The following is a 22026-nucleotide window of genomic DNA, read 5'->3' as shown; positions in this document are numbered from 1 at the left end:
AATAAAAGTCATCAGCTTGAAACCTAGTTCATTTCTGAAATCCCTGAGACGTGGGATTGGAAAACAAGCCATGGATGCATTTGGTAAGATACACGCATGTTTCAGCAACCAATATGGAAGTCTACTGCCCCTTCTTCTACATTGTTCCCTTCCTTTTGGCGATCCCCCCCAAAAGCTGAACTCCAGATAACCTCTAACGCAGCCTCCCCAACGTCCTGGTTACATGAGCTGGCATTCTGGGTTCAAGTGTATGTCTCTGGTACTTTTGTAAAACTATTTTTCAGTTTCAGAAAATAAGACCCTGCTAATGAGCAAATCACAAGCAGAAGATCTGCTTTGAAAAACTAGTATTTCAATTAATGAGATGATCTGGCACTGATTTAAAATGATTACCTGTGTTGCCAATACGCATGGATGTCCTTCTTTCATTAAACATACTGTACCTCTGTTATGCATTGTGTTCTTTGTGTTTGAAATTTACAGAACATGTTCTTTTATTATTGTATTTTATTTTACTGGAACATTTTAGGGTTTGTTTATTTGGGTTTGTGCCAGGGAACCTCCCATTTGCCCCAGTAACTGACCCACACTAACCTTTTCTCTGTAGTCATGAACCCCAAGTCTCAAGGCCTTGGATGCTGATAGCTCTATTGACATCTCTGATCAATTTCATCTCCATTTTCATACACTGTATTATTTTTCAAATGTAAAGATTTTATTGTGTAGTGTACTGTTTCTAGGTAGACTTCGATACCCCTTTTCATTTTTCATAGTAACAGTTTAATACTTAAGAGTTGGGAAGACATACAAGAAAGTCTATAATGAGAAAACTTCAGGACACCCCCATATAAATAATTCTCATCTTCAATGCGACAAATACGAAACAGGGTTTCATGCACAAAGTCTTCCAAAAAACTACACTTTTCAGATTCAAACCCGATAGTCCTGAGAAATAAAGGGCTAACTTTTGCTTGATATTAATCACAAATTACTTTTTCCTTTAAAAAATTAATTAAAAACATGAGATGGAATAAATATTTCAGGCAACCAGCAGCAAAATGGGAAAATACCATGTGTTTGGAGTTTTAGTGCCCTCTGAGTACCGAAATTTATTTGCAGCAAGCAGAAAATAGACAGCAAGCATAAAAATACAGCACAGTCCCCCTAGTAAAATTATTTATCAAGCTAACAAGGGAGGGACCCTTCTAGTAACAACAAGCCAACAAGGAAAAGACATGGCTTTATATTTTACCTTTGGGTTAGCAACCCAGTAAAAATGCCAACTGACAAGCACTTCACATAAACATTTCTTTCTAAATGAGCTTCCTTGTTAGAAGAAAGGAAAAAAAAAATGTCTTTTTAGCTAAGGCACAGTATAGCTTACAGAGAACTCAAGCATATATACACTAACTCTTTAGGGCCAAAATAATATAACTGAAAGAAGAAGTTAATGTGAATGACAAACGGACTTAACAAAACAAATTTAAAGTTCATTGAAGAAAATGTGCTTATATTCTTATCGCGGTATCCTCATAAGGATATCGACAGACATCCACAGTTTTGTAAGATGATTTTTCCGGGCCATCTTAACAGTCTCCAAGAAAAGAATACATACATATATACTCATATATAAGATATATATGTACTGACATTGCCTCTACTGTACAAGTCTCATTGCTATATTTTTTTCCAAATATTTATTTTATGAGCAAAACCCCAAAGTCAGACTTCACAGTTTAACAATACCAAACTTTGATTATAAATTACAGATCACTTTACTGCAGCTTGCAATGGCCAAACCGAAAAAGGGAGAAAAGAGAAGAAGAAAAAAGTGGGGTGGGGGATCCTCGAGTTGAAACCAGACAGTGACCTGATCCCAAATAAATTTTAAAGAAATAGTAAAAAGATGCATTCTCAGAATAACTGCGCCCTCAATAGCTTGGAAAGTAACACCTGATGGATTTACAATGAAATCACACACTTAAAACCCATCTTCCCTAAAGTGACACATCTGGTCATTAACCATGGTTTTTTTCCCCCCCTAATTGTATCAGGAGACGATGCAGAATGTGAAGAACACTGTAAAACGTTGAATATAGACAGACAGAAACGTCTTGGTGGATCAGAATTCCTCCTCCCACACCTCCCGCCACCGCACCCCCATCAGATCAGATCAGATCAGTCGCTCAGTCGTGTCCGACTCTTTGCGACCCCAAGAACTGCAGCACGCCAGGCCTCCCTGTCCATCACCAACTCCCAGAGTTCACTCAGACTCACGTCCATCGAGTCAGTGATGCCATCCAGCCATCTCATCCTCTGTCGTCCCCTTCTCCTCCTGCCCCCAATCCCTCCCAGCATCAGAATCTTTTCCAATGAGTCAACCCCCATCAGTGCCTTTAAAAATACAAATTTCTCAGCAACAGGGATGGAAAAGTTTTCGTTCCTAATACGATCTGGCTCGAATAAAGTAGTATGAAAATTTAAAAAATAAAACGAAATCCTTCCTTACTTTTTTTTTTTTTTCCTGTGGGGAGCCGGGTGACCGTCACAGTGCGCCGCTGCTGAAAGCTCCAAGCTCTGGAGCACTAGGGAACCCCTTGCTCTGGAGCAGGAACCCGATTTCGAGGCCCAAACGCTGCAACTCAAGACCTCTCAGCAGAGTTTAGGAGTGGAGCTGGTTCTCCGCCCACACACGTGTAGGGCGGGTTTACCGCACGTACGGGTCACGTGCCATTTGGTTACACCAACCTTGGGGTGTTTTCCACCGGGCTGGTCAGGTAGGGGAAACAAATTGGAGCGCCAACAGAGGTAACATCTTAATTAACCAGGGTCCCCATGGAGACCAGAGTGTTTCAAACGCATCCCATTTTTTACCAAGAATTTTATCCCCAACAACTCAGCTGGGGAAGACTCTGAAAGCAGCGCATTTTGGGTCCACGGGCTTCACTGGACCAGCAGAGCGCTGAGCACGTGGGAAACACGTGGGAAGGCCTTGCCTCCCGGGAAAGAAAGTGATGCCCCGGGGCCTCGCTTGCGCAGGTGGGATGGATCTCCAGCCGTTGCTGGGAGGTCTCCTCCCGGGCAGCCCAGCAGCCCCGAGGCTTCCAGAAAGCCTGTCCCGTCCCAAACCACTGCTCCTTCCCTGGAAGGGAGAGCTCTGGTCCAGATCTCCAAACAAAGCACGTGCGCTTTCCTTCTACGACGCAGTGGTGAGGAACTGCTTCGCTTTGGGACTTTAAACGGAGAAAAAGAGAAGGAGAAAAAAAGGGGGCGGGGAAAGTCTGGGGAAAATGAATAACGCAATAGTCTTTGGGCATCAGGACAGAACCGCCAGTAGGCACTACCCACTGAAGCGAAGGAACGAGACAGCGCTTCTCAGCTGCGGTCCAGAAGATCAAAATCGGTGAAAGGGATTTCTGCTCCCTCTTGGCGACCCTCACCGCTGGGCGGAGAGCGAGGCCAGGCCTGCGTGCCCAGCAGAGTCCCCTGGCCTTCTGAAAAGCAGTGCAGCATTTCCAGCACTGTCAGGCGTATGTATGCACCCCAAGATGCTTTGAAAGGACTTTGAAGTGGGGGAGTTGGGGGGGCGGGGTGAAATAAGGAAGAAAAAATGTAAAAGGAAACAGGAAATTCTATTCCCTATTTCTTCAAGTCAGCCCAGTAAGAGACCCCGACTGTCAGCTTCCCCCCTGCCATTTCTTGTGCATCAGGAATGAACCTCATTTTAAAATATAAACAAGCCAGAGGCACACCATGGGGGGAGGCCCCTTTAATTAACCACCATCGGTTAAAAAAAAAAAAAAAAAAGGTCTCCACTTGGATTAAGTTTGGGGTAGGGGTTCAACCCTGGTGTCAGAATCCCTTTAAATAATTGCTAACACTCTCCCCACCTCCCGCCCCAATGACTGAGGACTCTGCTTGGCTGCTGGCAGGAGCCAGAGAAGAAGAAAAGAAACTTTGTCTGTAGCACCCAATTTAAAGGAGGCAGTGACCTCAGGGTCAATTTCAGATCAATCCGATTCTCACCTCCACTGCCTACCTGCTAGCAAATGAAGTTACTGTGCTTTTCTATAGACTGAAAGGGCTAAAAGGAAATTGTCATTTGCTGCAAGTGATGACCCCCTGTTAGAGGATGGATGCTTGCTGAAAGGAACATGGAAAACACCTCCCTTCCTCTTTTTTGTCAGTCTCACCTCACCAGTGATTAAGGTGTAAGATGCACCCCTGGCTTGATAATTAGGTGTTAATATCTTCCAGCAGCTTATACTGGAGGTCAGGGCTGTGTTGTCTCCAGTGACAATAACTGTAATTCCCACAGCTGGTCTGACTTGCCCACTCAACACCTGACACTCCTTCTCCCTCCCCTCCCCAGTATTAATTCCCATCTGAAATTATATAAATGCTAATGGATTTATTACGTTTCCCGTAGATGCTGGAAAGAGAGGCACTCTGAATTCTGCCACTGCTTTACTCTTGTCCCAGCATTTTCCAAATACTGCAAAAAAGAAAAAAAAAAAGGAAAAAATAAAAGCAAAACCAACCCTTCTGCATAGCTCATTTATTGCTGATAATTTCATTAGGTGCCAGGAAAAGCAAAAAAATGCAGACACTAAACAACAGCTTTACAGTGATTTTTGGATCGAGGAAATGAAAGACTCAGCAAGCTGGAGGCGAAGAGAGTTTCAACATTGGCATCTGTGAACGGCAGCAATAAATCTGAGATTCTGGCAGGTGACTGAATGTGTGCTTTTAGAAGGAAAGCTCTTGACAGAAGCATCGTTTTGTTTTAAATAACGATTGCTATACTCCTGTGCAAAAACCCTTCTCCCTCCCACCATGCCTGCCCCCACCAAATGCATAATGTCTCTTTCTTTAAGATAGCCCCTTCAATAGCATCCTAAGGACCACTGAAAATAATGGGACTTCATTAAGCTGGTTGCCCTGTACTTGCTCTGCCATAATTGATCGATTAAACCTGCTCACAAGTGGGGCCAGTGTCCGCAGAAGGACGTTAGGCAGCCTTGTGTGGGAAGGAGGGTGGGAGGGTGGCTATCTAAACAAACAACAACAATTTGATAAGGTAAGCCCCGGTACTAAACAGTTTAAACAGAATTATTTTCCCTTCCTTTCTCAGTGCCAGCACACACAGTGATGTCATTTGCTGAAGACACACTCCTGGAATCTCTGAGGGGTTGGTCCACTCTCCAGATCTGCATGCCAGACTGCACCCTACTCTTTGCTGTCCTCCGCAGCGGGGCACTTACTCTGAAAGTGGAGTCCTGAGAGGCCCTGAGGGGTCTGCAGTGAAGCCAGAGTCCGGGCCAGCCACTGTTCTCATGCAGGCTTTTCAAACACAGGCGCTGAGAAGTGAAAACTTAGGTTCTGTGTTTTTCATACAGCCTTTGCTTGAGAACACCTGATTTACCATTTCTCTTAAAAGATGTTGATGGACTCTGCGAGGGAAATAACGGTTACAGCATCTGTAATTCTATGTCTGAATTAAACAGCCGTGCTCAGGAACCCACATGGACACTGGGCATCAGGCATCCATGCTTGCATTTTATTTCTGGGTGATCACGGGCAGCGATGTGGGAGGACATGTTATACAAAATAGAAACGAGATTCCGGAGTCTTTTACTGTGTTTTTGTTTATATCCCAGCTGGTAACAGAGTAAAGCCTCCCTTATGTTGGTTTGAATTCACATTGGTACAGTCAGGATAAAACATTTTCCACCCAGCTAACTGTAAGATTAGGAAGAAAGAAAAACTGATGGGTACTTAGAACCTGGGGCAGAGCTGTTTGTACGAATTCCATCAGGAATCTCCCACGAGTGACGGGAAAGCTACAAACAGGCCTCTCCCCTGTGTGTGTCCCACCTGCCCTGCCCCAGGGCAGCTCTGTTAAGGCTCGGATGCATCCGGGTGGGTCTGAGAGAATATCAGGAACATCTGTAAGGGTAGAGCAGACACATCAGCTGGCTCAGGTCCACCACCACCTCCTGAAATTAGCGTTTCAGCACACAAGACGAAAGAGCGTGTATTAAAGGCCTGTCTGCTTTCAGTTTTGGTGCAAGCTATGAGTAGCTGTTAATCTCCTTTTGACAATTCACCCTAAGAGACAGCCTCCGAGGTGAATTCCAAAGCCACCCTTGGCCTTAGGGTCACGCAACACCATCACCTGTTTCCATGGCAATGATGCTAACGTGACACCTGACCCGGGGTGCTACCATGGAAAACACTGACATCAGACAGCACTGTGGGAGCACTGATGTCTTGGCGGATTAGAAGTCCTTCCTTAGAAGGCACGACCTCGACAAATCACGCACTTGGGCAGACTTGCGTGTGTTAAGCTGAAGCATGCACTAGTGGGAAATGTGCAGATCAAGAGATGCTATAGAAATGGAGCATTTCATCTGTTGGTGACAGCCCTTAGGATCGCTATTTTGTAATAGTACCAAGAACCATAATATAATCTAGACTATGTTTATGAGAATAAATAAAAGGTAATTAAATGCCTCCCCAAATGGCTTCTAATCTAATTCTCAGACTTTCGTCTAGAAAATGGCCAGAAATAAGCCATGAAGTTGTACGTAATAGAAATCAACAGGAGAGTAGAAAACTACAGTTGCCCATTTCTGGCTTCCGGGACTGAAATCTCTTAACCAAAGTGACTTTCTAAAAATAAACTAACTCTCCCAAGAGTATCACATATTAAACTTTTCATATATCCACTTATAATATCTAATATCACAGAATAACTTTGAGGAATTGTTCTCCTACCCAATGTCCCCATCTGGCCAAATGCCTTTCTCGTCCTGGTTCTCACCTGTCAATCATGTGCACAGCTGAAATTTGATTTCTCTCCCACCAGTAACCTTATATGAAGTATTACCGGGGGGGGGGGGGGTCAAGACCCGTGTGAACCTTGCCTTAAAAGTTCATTAACTCTTTGCTCAAAATGGATGGTTTCAGTGTAACAAAACCTGCCCGGTGGGTCTTGATCATCCTATTTAATAGATAGCTTTCAAACTTCAATTATAAAGACAGGGAGAGAGGAAAGGGATAAAGTTTTGATACAGCATGCATACACGAGAACACACAAATTAATCCCAATGGTATACACTGAGTTAAAAATCTACATATGAGAACTATTAAAGAAAATGTTAATTTTGTTTAAGGCTAGGAAAGAAATCATGTTAAACAGTCACAGTCCAGTTACTCAAAGACTTTCCCAATAACAGTATGTAAAAGTAAGTAATCAGATACCATGTTTGAAGACTGGGGGGAAAATGTGGGTCTGTTTTCTGACATTCTCAATTCACTGGATTCTTAAAGTGTCTCCTTGGCAAAGAGTAGCAATTTGACAGTGTGACTTAAACCAAAAACTGTATTTCATGCAAATTTCTCAGCAAGCAAATTTCATTAAAAAAAAAATCAAACTTCATTCCATTAGCCAATAAGAGGTAACAGGAATACATAAAATGATAATGCTAAATACTTATTGGTGTAAGAGTGTTGGTCTGGTTCTCCAAACGAGTAGGATTCATAATTAAATTCACCCTGGGAACCTTGTAATTGCAAACCCATTTAAATAGCTTAATTTCAATTTTTTTTTTTGTCAATAAAAATCAGATTTCTGACCCCCATATCCTCCTTCAGCCTAGTGGGGAGTGGCTCCAAACTCACATTTGGACACAGAGGAGGGACACAGTGTGTTTTGAAATTACACTAACTTTTCCAAATGTGAGCATGCAGTGAGTTATAGGAGACGGTAAATTTGGAATGGTTATGTGAAGCCGGCCAATGGCCACAGATTCTAACGGCACAGATTGGCCCAGATTGTCTGACATTCGGGCAGAGAGACTGAGCAGCTCTTTGGGAGTCGAGAGACTCATGCTGGTTCAGGCTGAAGGTCTGAGATCCGCTCAGACTGGCTGAGAGCTCTGTACCCTGCGCCTCCGTGAAGACAACAGCGCAGAAAGGCATGCATGCTCGTCTCGCAGTCGCCAGCCTTCTCCTCAGCATCTGGCATCACCACCGATGTACGCGTGAAACCCAGACACTACGGCTACGAAAGCAGGAGACTTTCACACCTGGAGAATGATCCGCATTCCTCACTCTCTCGCTCGCTCCCTCATGGAAAATGCATTAAAACAAGCACATGCAAATCAGAAATCAAGATGTACCTCTTTGACTTCGGGCAACAGGATTTTTCACATCACTGATGTAGAGGATTCCCTTGGGTACCTGATTCAGTAAATATATTAAAATAAACAAAGGGTCATTAATAACCAGGAAGAGGGCTTTATAAGGACAGCATGTTCAAGGCCGCCTAACTAGCTAGGAGAAGGGCAGAATGAGAGCCAAAGAAGAGGAATTTAGGTCCACTTGCTTTGGCAGCCTGGTCTCAGCCCTGCCAGAGGAAGGGTTCGCATGGAAGAGAACGGCGTGGTGTGCTGCGTCAGCACCCCCTCCACCCTGCCTCTGAGCCTGTGAAGGTGGAGACAGTGATGTCCACCTGGCCTGGCAGCCAGCATCAGCCCTGCAGCTGCCCTCAGCTCAGAGAACCAGGTGATCCCGGGTTCACAATGGATGAGGACTGAAAGGTCTCTGATGGGTGTCCCCCAGGTGTTCAGACCGAGCATCCCTTGGGGAACCAAACTGGCCCACTTCTCCCTGGCTTCATTACCTAGACCGATTCTCTTCCATCTTCCCCCCTCCTCTTCCACAGACAGGGTCTATTCTGCTAGTACTGCTGACCTTAACTGCAGACATTCTCTTAACAAATACAACTGTTTAGAGATCACTCTTTTATTTATTAACTTCCACTCTGTTTAAATTAGTAGCAGGGAATGCTTAGAACGGTAATATGAAAATGAGGTTGCTTTAAAAAAAAAAAAAAGTCTTTTTTGCTTCACAGTGAATAACAAAGCACAGTAATTCAAAGTAGTTCAGCTTTCTATGGTTCAAAAACCCCTTATTGCTATTAGCTGTACTAATGTAAGTGGCAAAATAATTATCATTTACTGTACGGAGTCCAATATTTTCCAGACAGCAGTTTAATAACAAAGCAGACCTGTCATTTCTCTGTATAGTTAGCCATACTCTACAAGTGCAGACTGTCAAAATATATTTAAAATCTAATTTAAAAAATTCAACATGGTTAGAACAAATCTGTGTACAATAACTGTGATAAACCAGTAAGTCGATCTAATTTTTTTTCCAGTGTGGAGATTCAGTTATTCTTCTTTAATCTGCCCCACTTTTATTTGAATTACTTTACAATTGGTGTGAAAAAAATACACGATACATACACCTGCTGAAATATCTCGGCTGCTGTAACTGACATCGACTCTTTTACTTAAGTTTTCATTTAGTGTAACTCTCTAATTTTTCCAATGTCCTTTATCTAAACAGTCTGACTATGCATTAAAACACAGATGAATAAATTTGGACTCATATCTGTCAGAGCTGTCCCAAATACATTTACGGGCTTTCATCCACATTTCATGTTAGAAGTGATTTTTTTAACATTAAGGCACAAACTACTCTTTTTCATGTCAGAGTATATACTAATCTTTTGCCAAATATATTATTTCTATGCCAAAAAAAAAAAAAAAAGAAGAGATACAAGAAACATACTGATGTTATAAAACCTGGAAGTGTTATCCATGATATCAATTGTTCTCCATTTCAAGTTCAAGTGGCTAATCTCAAAAAACAAACAGAAGACAAAACAAAACTTCCCATATAAGTTTACTTTAAAAAAAAAAACAACCTTTAGGAATAACAGATTCCGTTCTAAACACAAGTGAATAGAGTATAAAAGCTTCAGAGATTGTGGAGGGAATATTTTTAATTCCTTTGGGGCACTGCAAACATATGTTAAGCTTCTGCAAGGAATATTTTACATGACATCATAGACTCGTGAAGCATTCTTCAATTTTAGAACAATATTACAAAGCAATAATTGAACCGAGACTTTGCAAAAATGCCCCTTTGCCTTCCTGACCAGCTCATTGATAGCCTCTGTTATTTTTGGAGAAAAAGAATCGGGCCTCATTAAATGTGATATTTGGCATCTTGCCTGAAATCTCATAAAGTAGATGTCCTTTTTAGATCATTGGTGTCATTTTCCTCAAGATGACCTCTATTCACTGGCCACCTGGGGAACCCATCCTGTTATCAAAGCATTTACTTTCCAAAGCAGGGGAGAGAGAGTCAGTTCGCACACATGAATAGGGTCCAAAAGCCAATACCGTGTTCTGTCCTCATCACCTTCACCCAGCCTAGTCACCAGGGAAGAATGGAGGGGGCAAGGGGACCTCGCCTGGGAGCAGAGAGGAGACTCTCGAGCTGGACTGCACCATGAAGTCCAGGCCAGCCATCTGCTAGCACAGAGCCTCCACGAGCGGGATCTATTTACCTAACAATTAAATGGTACTTTTTAAATAGCATAGGAATGTGCAGTGATACTCCAAGGAAGATTTGAAAAGGTTTCGTGAGCAGTACAGTGCACAGGGTGCCCTGAGAACACACAGGTGGTCAGCACGCACCTCCTCACTGCCCTGAGTCATGCCAAGTCGGGCCAAGGTTTTATGGGAAGATCATCTTCGGCCATTCAGGCCAGGTTTGGCTCCTGCCTACCAATATGTGGAGTAGACCGAGGAACTCCTATCGTGTGCTCATTAGTATGTCCTGATGTGGAAACTGCAGATTCATCTTTTAATAGCTTCCCCCTCTACAATGTATTAAAGAGCTTCACAAGAAGGTAGATAGATAGATAAATGGCAGATGAAAGAATATGTTGGGTTCACTGCCTGAAAACAGACTCAACCATCATCTTTTAACCCATTTCATCTGAGAATCATTACTGCAGGCTTCCCCCATCCTAGCAAAAAGGACTTTAGTGGAATCTGGCAATGTAAAAGCGGCTCAGATGCCGAGACCCTTGCATTCCTTTCATCATATATATCTGCACATTTATGAATCCTTCCCTAAGAGGAGAAGAAGGGGAAAAGGGGAAATTTATTTAAGAAGGTGCAGAGATGCTTAATTATGTTACACTGAAGGATCTAAAAAACTGAAGGTCCCTATAAGGGGAAAAAAAAAAAAAATCCCACATGGAGGGGCTCTTTCCTGAAATGAGTAATTTTAAACTTTGTCCTTTGCAGACAGTTCCTGAGTGTCTGAGATTCAGCAGCCACTGTGTTAAACCCGGGAATGCAAGCGAGCCCCTGTAGCTGGAGCTATGGGTGAGATCCTAACGAAGTTTGCTTGAGTGGCTTTCCCCTACAATAAGCATCAAAGGGTATCAAGGCAAATCCCAACTGTAGTATGGAGATTTCTAGAATGACTTAAAGCAGGTTATCTGGATTTCCTTCCCTTTCTCTTTTGCCCCTTCACCCTGTCTGTAACCAGAGAAGGGGAAAAATAAAATAAAGCTAGATCTGGAAAATGGGCCAGAAAATTAACAGAGTAAAAACCAAATGACCTGGACCTGAAGATCTTACTTCCAGAAGGTTCCTGGGGTGGCTGGAGTGTGGTGTGAGGGTCCCAAGTGAAGGAGGAGCGTGTTAGGACTGAATCCTGCTTCCTCCCTCCATGCGCCCACCCCTTAGCTCAGCAGAGCAGGTCATTTGCACGTCCTCAAGGCCTCCACTGCGGCTCGGGTGGTCCTCCTGGAACACTTGAACCAAATCCCAGTACACGTCCAAGAAGCGGGCTGGGCCCCGGCCGCACCAGGAGTGATCACCAGTGGTGCCCCAGGCGCAGGGGTGGGCTTGGCCATTTCACAGGGGAGTCGCTTTGTGGGCAGAGTCCTCAGCCTTCGCTCCCCACCCTGGGGCGCCGCCGGGGCCTGGGGCACGCGGGGACTGCCTGTGACCTCAGGCGGCAGCCGGACCCCACCCCGCGAGCCCTGTCCTTCTGCACCTGCCGCGATGGCCAGGGGATCCTGAGGGTGGAGAGCACTCCTGGCTGGGCAGGGCTGCCCAGAGCGAAGGGGCCCCAGAAGCTGCAGCCATGCTTAGACACCCCAGAGCCACCTCCCAGCTCTGTCTCACCCCAGCCTCTGTCTACACGGGGACTGGCACAGGAGCGGGTTGATGGGCCCCGAGCCCCAGCTTAGGTGACTGCTTTCCGGTCCAGTGCAGTGACTTCTGAGTCTCTCTGATGGCCCTGGTGACTAGGCATGAAATACAGACAGGATCCTGGGATGGGCCAGGGGCCAGGCGATCAGGGGCCGAGGCCCTGGAGCTAAGGACGTGGCAGTTGTCTTCAGGGATCCTGGGGACTCAGGGTCTGCCACCAGCCTGTCAGTCATCCTGCAAATAAATCCGGTCTGATGGGAAGCAGTGGCCCCGGGAATGACCTAGAGTTGACCCCTGGCGATTAGGGGTCAGAAGCCAAGGTTGGTCTCTGTTAGTGACACCACCACCCCCCACCCCAGCCCAGCCCCTGTACACCAGCTAGCTGCCCTCTGCTCCGCTTTGCTTCCTGGAAAAATCCCCCAAAGGAGACCAGAAATCCACTTCTCCAGGCTTCCGGAAGCGGACAAAGGCATGGAGAACGAGGAAAAATTTGAGGGGGGCAAAAGGGAATGCGGCTCTGCTGGCCAGGGTTTTCAGCTCAGGGCACCCTTCATGGCCTCTTTTTCAGCATTCTCTTGGGACAGGGACAGGGGTGGGTGTTACGCCTCCTCTCCCCCTTCTACAAAGGTTTCGTGGCCTCGCCTATTTCCTACCCGAAAGAACCAACCGCAAGGAAAAACCATTCTTTGGAATCTCAGCTTGGAAACACTCAAGGCTGGTGATCAGAATATTTAGAATAGATTCAGAATCCAAATCCCCCGTGTGTAACTCACACCCAGGCAGGCCTGGGCTGGGTGGGGGCCAAGGGGGTGTGGGGGTGAGCACAGAAGTATTTCCTCTCCTCTCCCCCCTCCCAAACCTCCATAGATCACCCCTCCCTCATCCTCCCTTCTTGAATTAATGCCCCTTTCTAATCGTAACTAAAGGTCCAAGAATCTGTGGAGAAGGGAGGAATGTGATTTTGCAATCCAAAGTCCTAATTATAGGGGGAAAAAATAGTTATTTGACAAAAAGAAAGGGAAGGAAAAGGAACTGTGTGTTGAACGGGGAAGAGGTGCTTGGTAGATGGTTATGATTTGGGTTGAGAACTGTGCATTCCAATCAGAGCCTCTCTGTGGAAAATGCATTTTGTGAATTTCTAAAAACTGTCCAACTCTGATGCACTTTCATAGAAAGATCCAATTTCTGTGTGCCGCTGATGTGTTCTTCCTATCTTAGCCTTGTTGTATTGGGCAAACTTAGGGAAAACACACAAAGGGCTTTCAAAATTAAACAATGAAACTGTCACGATGCCATCAGACCTACTGTGGTGACCATAGAAATATGGGCACAGCACATCCGACTGGTCCCAAATGCCCCCACAGCAAAGTCACAGGCTGATACATTCATAAATGCCCGAAAGTTAAGACATTCGCAATTTCCTCTGAGCTCTTAATTGGGGTTCGAGCTCTAAAATTGTTTTCAAAACAGAAACACATGTGAACATACAGGGAGGAAATGGACAGCGGAACCTGGCCTGCACCTGTGCAAATGTGCACGCTGGGGGACATGCCTTCGAAGGCTTCGTCACAGCTCTCTCTGGCTTCCCTCATTTCTCACCTCCCACAGACGCTATGGGGACGGGCGGGGAGCTGCGGGTTTTGCTACGCCTTCGTGCTGAGCAATTTGATTTGCTTTGTTTTTTGTTGTGTCCCTCTCGAAAGGGTAAAGATGCTCCCACATTGTGGCCGGACTGTACTCCTTTATGCCCTGACAGTCATGAGACAGCCTGGGAGACTGAAACGCTCTCACCCTGTCCCTTACCCCCGCTGGAGAGAAAAAAAAAAAAACAAAAAACAAAAAAATGCCCAGACAGAGCTGGGTTTGTTCACGAGCCCCGGGTGGAGCCAGGCTTGGAGAGGATTCCCCTTTTCTGGGGCTGTGTGATGTCTAGATTTTGAAGATTTATATCAAAAGTGAGAAAAGCAGTGTTATTGAAAGGTGGGTGAAGGCTCCAGCTGTTTTTTAAACACATGCAAAAATGGACAAATAGACACATCTGCGTTCAGTGGTCTGAAGGGCTGGATCACCTCCCTGATGGCTCCTGTCTGCCTAGTGTTGGACTCGGGACATCTTTTAAATTTGGGATGGGCCCGCGGTGAGAAACAAACTTTAGGTGTCTCTCATTTTCCTATTGACAGCAAGGAAGGCACCGACTCCAAATTATTCATGCAGCCTCCTGCAGAATCATCAGAAGCGGTGAAAAGTGTAGCCTCTCATGGAGATGTCTCTTCCCTAAAAACGAAGGCATTTATTTCTTCAAAGAAAAGGGACAAAATTTAAGAGCAAATCAAATGAAAGTAAATCTCAGTGGGGAGCCTGGCAGATGAGCAGTCTAAAGCGGGTGAATCAGATTTCCTAGCCTCTCTGATCGCACATTTATGTAAGAAGTAAGGTCTCCGAGCCTGGCTGTGTGTTTTACTGGCATGGAAATTAGCCGGCTAAAGCTTGTCACTCAGGGACCTCAGTCTTCCAACCTATCTTGGTTAGTCTTTAACTACCAACAGGCAAAATGTGGCAAGCAAACTTTTAAATATATTGATCGGCCTAGAATGGCGGGTGGAGTGCATTTCATCAAGGGTGAACACGGAAGTAAGCTGGCCTAAACCAAAACATAAAGACAACGGCAAAAAACCTTCCAACTTCGGGACTTGCGAACCTTTGAACATGTCAGAAGCCACTTGGGTCATTTCAGACAAGGACATGCGGGGAATGCGGCTCCTGGGACAGCTGCACCCCGTGTTTGCAAGGCTGGTTACCATTTGCCCCTGTCCACAACGTTTACCCTGAAAGCTGGTGGTTTGGCAAGGGGAGGTCCTATTTAAGAGCGGAAGTATCTCGAATTGACGGGTGTCAATAAAAACTACTGGGGTGAAGGTATAAGGAAGAAAAGATCAGAACCTTAGAATTGCACATTCGGTAATAAATACGGTATTTCCCATTGGAACGGCCTCTGTTGAAAGCCCAGGTGGTTATGGCAGGAAGGCAAATAAATATGATTATCTAGACATCATTTCCTCACTGAGAACAGGAAGTAGAACCTCTGCCTCTCTGATGTCAGTCTATTAATGTGTCAGATACATTGTAAAAAATTATTACATGGTCCTGGGGAAAAAAAGGAAACATGGGAAGTGATTTTGTGGCTGCCCCAGAGCAGAGAAGGGGGAGGAAAGAAAAGCCCAGGGAAGGGGTGTACGGAACTAACTAGTTTCCCTTACGGCTCTGCCTGATGAATGACCACGTTTGACATCACTGATAATTACAATACTATCCAGGGCCCGAGAGGAAACCAGGGTGCTCGGCTCTGCTAAAGCTTCTGCCCGTGGCATCTGCTTAGGGACGGGAATCAAAAATTTTTTTTTCCTTAGTAAAATTATCTGCCAGAGAAACAATGAAGCGTGAAAAAGTACTGTTTAGAGTGTGCATGTCTACCATAGGCTTTTAAAATGCTGGCTGTTACCTTCTGGGACACTTCCCTTTATACCATTGTATATAGCTTGTAAATTTCAGTGGATTTTTTTTTTTAAACAATATTACAGGTTGAAAATAAGCGAGTCTATTTGGGTTGGCCATTGTAAAGTCAGAAGCACCAGCATGTTTCCTGTGGGTCTGTACCTAAGACCCTCAGACAGAAGGCACAGTTCATTAGCCTGGAGGTTATACATGTAATACCTTTCGTCTCTAACACAATCATTTATTCTCTTTTTAAAAAAGGAAATTAAACAGAAGTCAAGGGTTGGCTGTTTTTCATGACCGCAGACAGTGATAATAATAATGATAATAAATAGAAGTCTCATGTAAATTTCATTTTGTGAATACACGGGTAAAGCACATGATCTCGGGGCTTCCAAAATGTGGTACGTCCCACAGATGGCTCCAACTTGTGAGTGGGCTCAGTTCTGCATTTGGAATGAAAGGAATTTTAACACTATTTAGACAAAGCCTCAAATGCAGTGTGAAGGGAAAGCTAGATTTCCTTACATGATTTAAACAACAACAAGAATTAGAGACTTATTTGCAATAAAGGCGCTCCGGCAGGATTTAGGATTTTTTGGTTAAAAAAAAAAAAAAAAGCATGTATTTGTGTTTACCATACATTACATTTCAAAGCTTTTTAGTAATTTTTTCCCCTAAATATGGTTACTTCTTCTAACGCCTTTTATTAGGAGTTAAACTTCTCTTAAAGGCAGCCACCAAAATCGCATTTTTTTTTTTTTTGGCCAACGCCACTCTGTGTTTTTCATATTTGGGCCCAAAACCTGCTTATTATATTGAACTGCCTTGTAGGGTCCTATCAAAACACCTAATTGTTGTATTTTTCTCTGAAGTGGCATTTCCCATGAGATAACTATAATAACTCCATCCTGGTCACTCTTATCTGGAAAATGTGTTTGCCTAAAATCTTGCATCAGATGCTGGGCTCTCTAAGTGATACATCCATTTCTGCTTCTACAGTGGGAGACTGCAAATCTCCTTGCTGGGATCAGACCAAAAAAAAAAAAAAAAATCTCTGAAGCAGAGAAGAACAGCTAAGTTCAAGCACATGGAAGAAGGTTTACTAAGACTTCTGTTAAAGCAAAATGAAGTGTGGATTCAGGGTCCCTATCCAAGCTAACAGTGAGAGAAAGGTCAAAATGCCCTGTTAGCCTCTGTCTTCATTTTCTGTGAAAGAGGGAAGGAAGGCTGATACACAGCCAGAACTCATCAGCGCCAAGCACAACCTGCTTTCCTCAAAATCAGGCCTTCGTTCAGAGTTGCAATATTATCTTTGTTTCTTTTTTTTTAAAGGACAGAAAAGAAAATAAAACAGAAGTCACTGTGTTGGCCTCTATCTTCAAAACAGTGTTGGCTTTGTCTAACATCCTATTAGCGATCTAGGGGAAGTTGATGAAGAATGCAAACTGCATGAATTTGTAACATTAGTTGCATGAATTTGTGTCCTTTTTAAAATAGGTCAATGCTGCTAGTGAAGGTGGCTCCAGACTTTCCAACCGATCTTTTCAGGGAGCCCCCACTCGCAACCTGTGTTGGGATGAAATACCAATAAATCAAACCACAGCCTTTATTTCAATCAGGCATTATTTTTTCGCTCCTATTCCAGGAGCTAAGGTGCTTTGCAATCATTACCAGCTCATCTACGTGGAGATGCCCTCAGCTAAATTTGCACGGGGAAATATGATTTAATAACACAGTTTAAACCCAGATATATACTTGGACTTCTGTAAGTGAGAGGAGGATTTTTCTTTTTCCTATTTAAGACAAATGACCTTCAAAGTTAAAAACACAAACCAACAACTTTGATGTGTTCAAAGTGTTGATGTGAAATCTTGTCAGGCCTTGCTAACAAGAAAACATGGCGTGTGAGGGAAGAAGAAAAATAATCAGTTTCAGCCAAAAGGCAAGAACTGTTTATCTTGACCACCGAATGCATATGTGCCCAAGCCACCTCTGCCAGTGCCCTCTTTCTGGGCTCATTTCTCTCCAGATGGGCATGCTGCTGGGGGATTAGACGCTCAGGGCGAGGCTGAAAAGGCCCTGCTCTCCGGTTGGCATTTTTGTTTGTTTCCAGCAGGGCAATGGTGTCTCAACTTATTTAAAAACTGAAAACTTTGACAGGGAGGGGGATTTTCAGAGATCGCATTTACCTTACGTATTACTAATTATTAGAAGGACTGCACTAACAAAACAGCCTGTGTTGAACTCTGAATTATTGCCTTGCTACTTCTTCATTACTCCTTCCTTTAGAGCAAAGGATGCCTTTCAAACTTCTAATGCAGTGTTGGGTCCAGTTAAACTGCACACTAAGAAACTGAGTACAGAATCAAAAAAAAAATGCAGTTTATTATTGTAATTATTCTTTCTCTTGATATAACCAGAATTGAAAATGAAAGAAAAGCACATAAGAACATCACGCGTGGTTAGTTAGTAACTCAAGATATAAAACAATTTTGCACAGCAAAATATGTAAAAGAAAAGTAACTGACAAGATTTTTTTATATTTATTGTGGTAAGATTTACTTTTCATTTGTTTTTAAAGACAGGATGTCAGTCCCTGAAAATAACATTTACTGATTATTGCCTTTAAAACTGTGGATTTTTTTTTTTAAGTTACAGAAAATCCAGTTCTGCACCACAATACAACTGTAAAAAAATCTGCATCATCTTAAAACTGTGCAGTAATGCCATTTTTATAACTGCATAAATTTTATTAGCGTTCTAAACAGTTTTGCAAATTTTTTTTGTATTATATGCTTGCAGGTTATATCTAGTGCAATTCAGTCCCAAATACTTTAATTTGAAAAAAAAAAAAAAACATACATTTTGAATGTAAAATACCCCTACAGATATAAACAGGGGTGCTTCCCCTTTTAATACTTTGGTTTTCAATACAGTCAGTGGTATAGCAAAGACTACACATACCCAACTTATATTTAAGTTGCAAGCACATGCTGTATAAGCTACTTTTTTTTTTAAACAGTCCCCTTGCAAACTCTACCCCCCTTAACATCACAACAGTAAACAATTTAGTGCATCAATCTTTTAAAAAATCTACAGCTAAACAGACCTAACTCTTTCAAATTTATCTATAACATTCCTTTATCTGTAGCATACATTTTAACTGGGCTAACAGATTATAAAAACTAGAATTAAATTATATACTAGAAACCCATAGCATTCCACATTTGACAATGACCAAAAGCCAAAAAAATAAAAACAAAACAAAAATAATGGGGCAGATTTCTTTCTCTTAAAAATAAATTTTAGACTGCTTTCGGCAACAGCACAATTTTAGTCCACCCAATGGGGTGGTCATTCTCATTTAAAAGGAATACATTAAGAGTTCTTTACTGTTGGCCTTGTTAAAATTTTTAACCCATTCCGACATCTTTGACAAGGAGCCCCTTCAGTGCATTTACAATGGGAGGCTGAAGTTCTGAGTAACTCAAAGCAGTTTTGGAGCACATGCAAACTTTCATGGGAAGAAGGCTCTAGGGTTGCACTTTTTTTTGTTCTGAACTCAAAAAAGTCATGAGGCAATAAAACAAAAGTATGAATGCCAATGCCATAAGTCTTCGAATGTCCATTTCCAAGCCAAAAGAAAAAAAAAAGAAAAAATAATTATACCATACATGTCCAGCATGCAGGCTTTTTTTTTTTTATTAATATAATGTCTCTTTTCCATAAAGTCTTTGAAACAGTTATAGTTCATTGTTGCTAAGACAAAGTAGCAAGCATAATAATGCATGAGATGAGAATGAGTTGTTTTTTTTTTTTTTTTTAATGGCAGACTAAACTCTCAGATTTGGCATCATAAGGACCAAAACTCACGAGTCACACCCAGAAGGTTGATGCAGGCTTGATTGTGGCAGGTTCATGAGGATTTTTTTCCCTCTATTTTAGCATAAGAATGCTCAAAAAACCCCGATGGAACTCAGCACGCTGCAAGTCTATAACATTTCACATTTTTTTTTTTTCCTTTGCAAGCTCAATCTCATATGAAGAACTCAGGAGGAGAAAAAAACTTAGCCTTTTTTTTTTCTTTTATCTCAAAGGAGATGGGTGGCAAGGGGGTGAAGGTGGAGGATGGGGGGGGGGGTGAGTTAGGGGCAACACAGCAAGCTCCAAAAACTCAAAGTTCTTTAAAAAAAAAAAATCCAAACAAAATAAAACACACACACAGAAAATGAACACCAGCTCATGAACTGAAGAAGAAAAAAAATATGTGAATGATGCAGGCTTCAAAGGTGAGCATGAGGAACTCTGTTGAGATCTTTGAACATAAGTGAAAGGGGTAGGGGTGGGGGGATGTTAAAAAAAAAAAAAAAAAAAGCCAGCAAGTTATGGAGAATTTCAGATTGGCAATCCATGAGCCAGACCACCAGCCCCTCCCCGACTCAAAAACAGCCGCCACCACCACCATCATCTCGGAGCAATGTGTGTGTGTGTGTGTGTGTGTGTGTGTGTGTGCAGGGACAACTGGGTGGGGGTCGGGGGCAAGCTCGGGAGGGGAGGGGGCGAGGTGGCGGCGAGCAAGGCTCTTGGAACTGCAAGCCCACACCCGAGTCGGACCCCCACGGAGCGCTTATCAAGGTGGCGAGCTGGGGTCGCGTGTCAGACTCACATGAAAAACTCGGGAGAGGACGGGTTGTCGCTGCTCGAGCCGTTTTCTCGGAAGCCGCTGCTCACTAGCTTCTCGTACTTCTCCTTGTACGCGTCCCTCTCGCGCACCAGCCTGGAGATCTCCTGCTTGAGGTGGTCGACCTGCTGCAGCAGCTGGTTCTTCTCGGACTCCAGGACGTGCCTCTGCTGCACCCTCTTGAAGCGGCAGGACTGGGCATAGCCGCGGTTTTTCAGGGTCCGCCTTTTCTGCTTCAGCCGAATCACCTCCTCCTTGCTGACCCCGCGCAGCTGCCGGTTCAGCTCGCGCACCGACATGGTCACCAGCTGCTCGTCGGAGAAGCGGTCGTCGAAGTGCAGGCCGCCGGCCGCGGCGTGATGAGGGTGCAGGGCGCCCCCCGCCCCCGCTGCGCCCCCGCCGCCGCCTCCTCCTCCGCCGCCGCCGCCCCCGGCGCTGGCCGGGCCGCCCGAGCCGCCGCCCGAGCCGCCCGCGCCCCCGGCCGAGGCGGACGCGCTGCCCGCGGCGCCCGGTGCGCCGGCCGTCGGGTGGTGGTGGTGGCCGGCGGCGTGGTGGTGGTGGTGGTGGTGGTGGTAATGCGGGGCCGCGCCGCTCTGCGCGGCGGCCGCGGCGATCACGGCGGACACCACGGCGGCGGCGGGGCCCATCTCCTCGCCGCTGCCGCCCAGGGAGGCGCCGGCGCCGGCCCCGGCCGCCGAGGCCAGCTGCTGCGCCCCGCGCGCGTAGCCATCGAAGCCGCCCTGGAGCTGGTGGCTGTTGCTGATGAGCGCCTCGACCGCGTCCTCGGGGCTGAAGCCCAGCGCCTCGGGGTTCAGCTGCTGCGGGTAGCCGGTCATCCAGTAGTAGTCTTCCAGGTGCGCCTTCTGCTCGCTGCCTGAGCCCGGGCTGGGCGCCGAGAAGCTGGGCGAAGGGGGCACCGAGCTGCACGGCGTGCTCATGGGGGTGGAGGACAGCGAGCCCCCGGCGATGAGACGGCCGCACTGGCTGATGATGCGGTCGGTCTCCACCGGCTCCTTTTTCACTTCAAACTTCATCAGATCGAAGTCATTAACATATTCCATGGCCAGGGGACTGGTGGGCAGGTCGGAGTTGCTCATTGCCAGTTCCGATGCCATTCTCCTGCCGCCGCCGCCGCCGCCGCCGCCGCCGCTCCGCCAGATGGGCTGCAGGAGAGGGGCCAGCGGGCTGTGCTGGGTGGCCAGCGGGTGAGCCAGCTTGCCGGGCTGGGGCGCTTCTAGCTCGCGCGGCGGTGGCTGGCCCGAAACCTCCGAGCGCGCACACACACACACACACACACCCCCGCCGCCCTGCCCGCGCCCCCCGCGCCCGCCCTCCCTCCCCCCCGCCCCGGCTCACGCCAATGTGCTCGCTCGCTCGCCCCGGCCCCTCCTCGCCTGCTCGCCTCCTAGCGCGCCGAGTCGGCGGCTTCAGGCTCGGGAAGGTCCTCCGCGGGCTGCGGTGGCGGCGGCGGCGGCGAAGCCGGAGGAACCCGGCTGGGTGCGCGGCGTCCCCCGCTCGCCGCTCCGCTGCGCGCTTTGCATAAGGAGGGCTCGGCTCGGCTTGCTGGCCCCGGCTGCAGGCGGGGCGCGCGCGGCGGCCGTTCGGGGCTGCAGGCGCGGCGGGCGGCTGTCCGGGCGGCGCAGGCCTTGGCACCGGGGAGTTAACACTTCATGCTTCTCGCCTCCTCTTCTGCCTGGCTCTTTTTTATTTAAAAAAAAAAAAAAAAATTTTTTTTTTTTTTTTTTTCTCTCCTCTCCC

The 22026-nt window shown here is 45.6% G+C and overlaps 1 protein-coding gene across 2 annotated transcripts in view; it reads right to left on the bottom strand.

Moving 5' to 3' along the window:
- MAF (MAF bZIP transcription factor) overlaps positions 1 to 21595 on the bottom strand; it is a 352604-nt gene extending 331009 nt beyond the window's left edge. The window contains exons 1-3 of one of the 2 annotated variants that reach the window (XM_027513964.1): positions 20254 to 21595; positions 8187 to 8247; positions 4543 to 5949 (exon numbers count right to left, since the gene is read on the bottom strand). In XM_027513964.1, coding sequence (XP_027369765.1) covers positions 8214 to 8247; positions 20254 to 21383 — 1164 coding nt within the window. In that variant the 5' untranslated portion in view covers positions 21384 to 21595 and the 3' untranslated portion in view covers positions 4543 to 5949; positions 8187 to 8213. Of the gene's footprint in view, positions 1 to 4542; positions 5950 to 8186; positions 8248 to 20253 lie in introns of those variants that run through there. The other variant, XM_027513965.1, reaches the window with a different exon arrangement.
- Between the last annotated feature and the right edge of the window lie 431 nt (positions 21596 to 22026).

The sequence above is a fragment of the Bos indicus x Bos taurus genome, chromosome 18, assembly GCF_003369695.1.
Source record: "Bos indicus x Bos taurus breed Angus x Brahman F1 hybrid chromosome 18, Bos_hybrid_MaternalHap_v2.0, whole genome shotgun sequence".
Lineage (NCBI taxonomy): Eukaryota > Metazoa > Chordata > Mammalia > Artiodactyla > Bovidae > Bos > Bos indicus x Bos taurus.
Note: the sequence above shows the minus strand (reverse complement) of the source record. Positions and strands in the feature narration are given on the sequence as shown.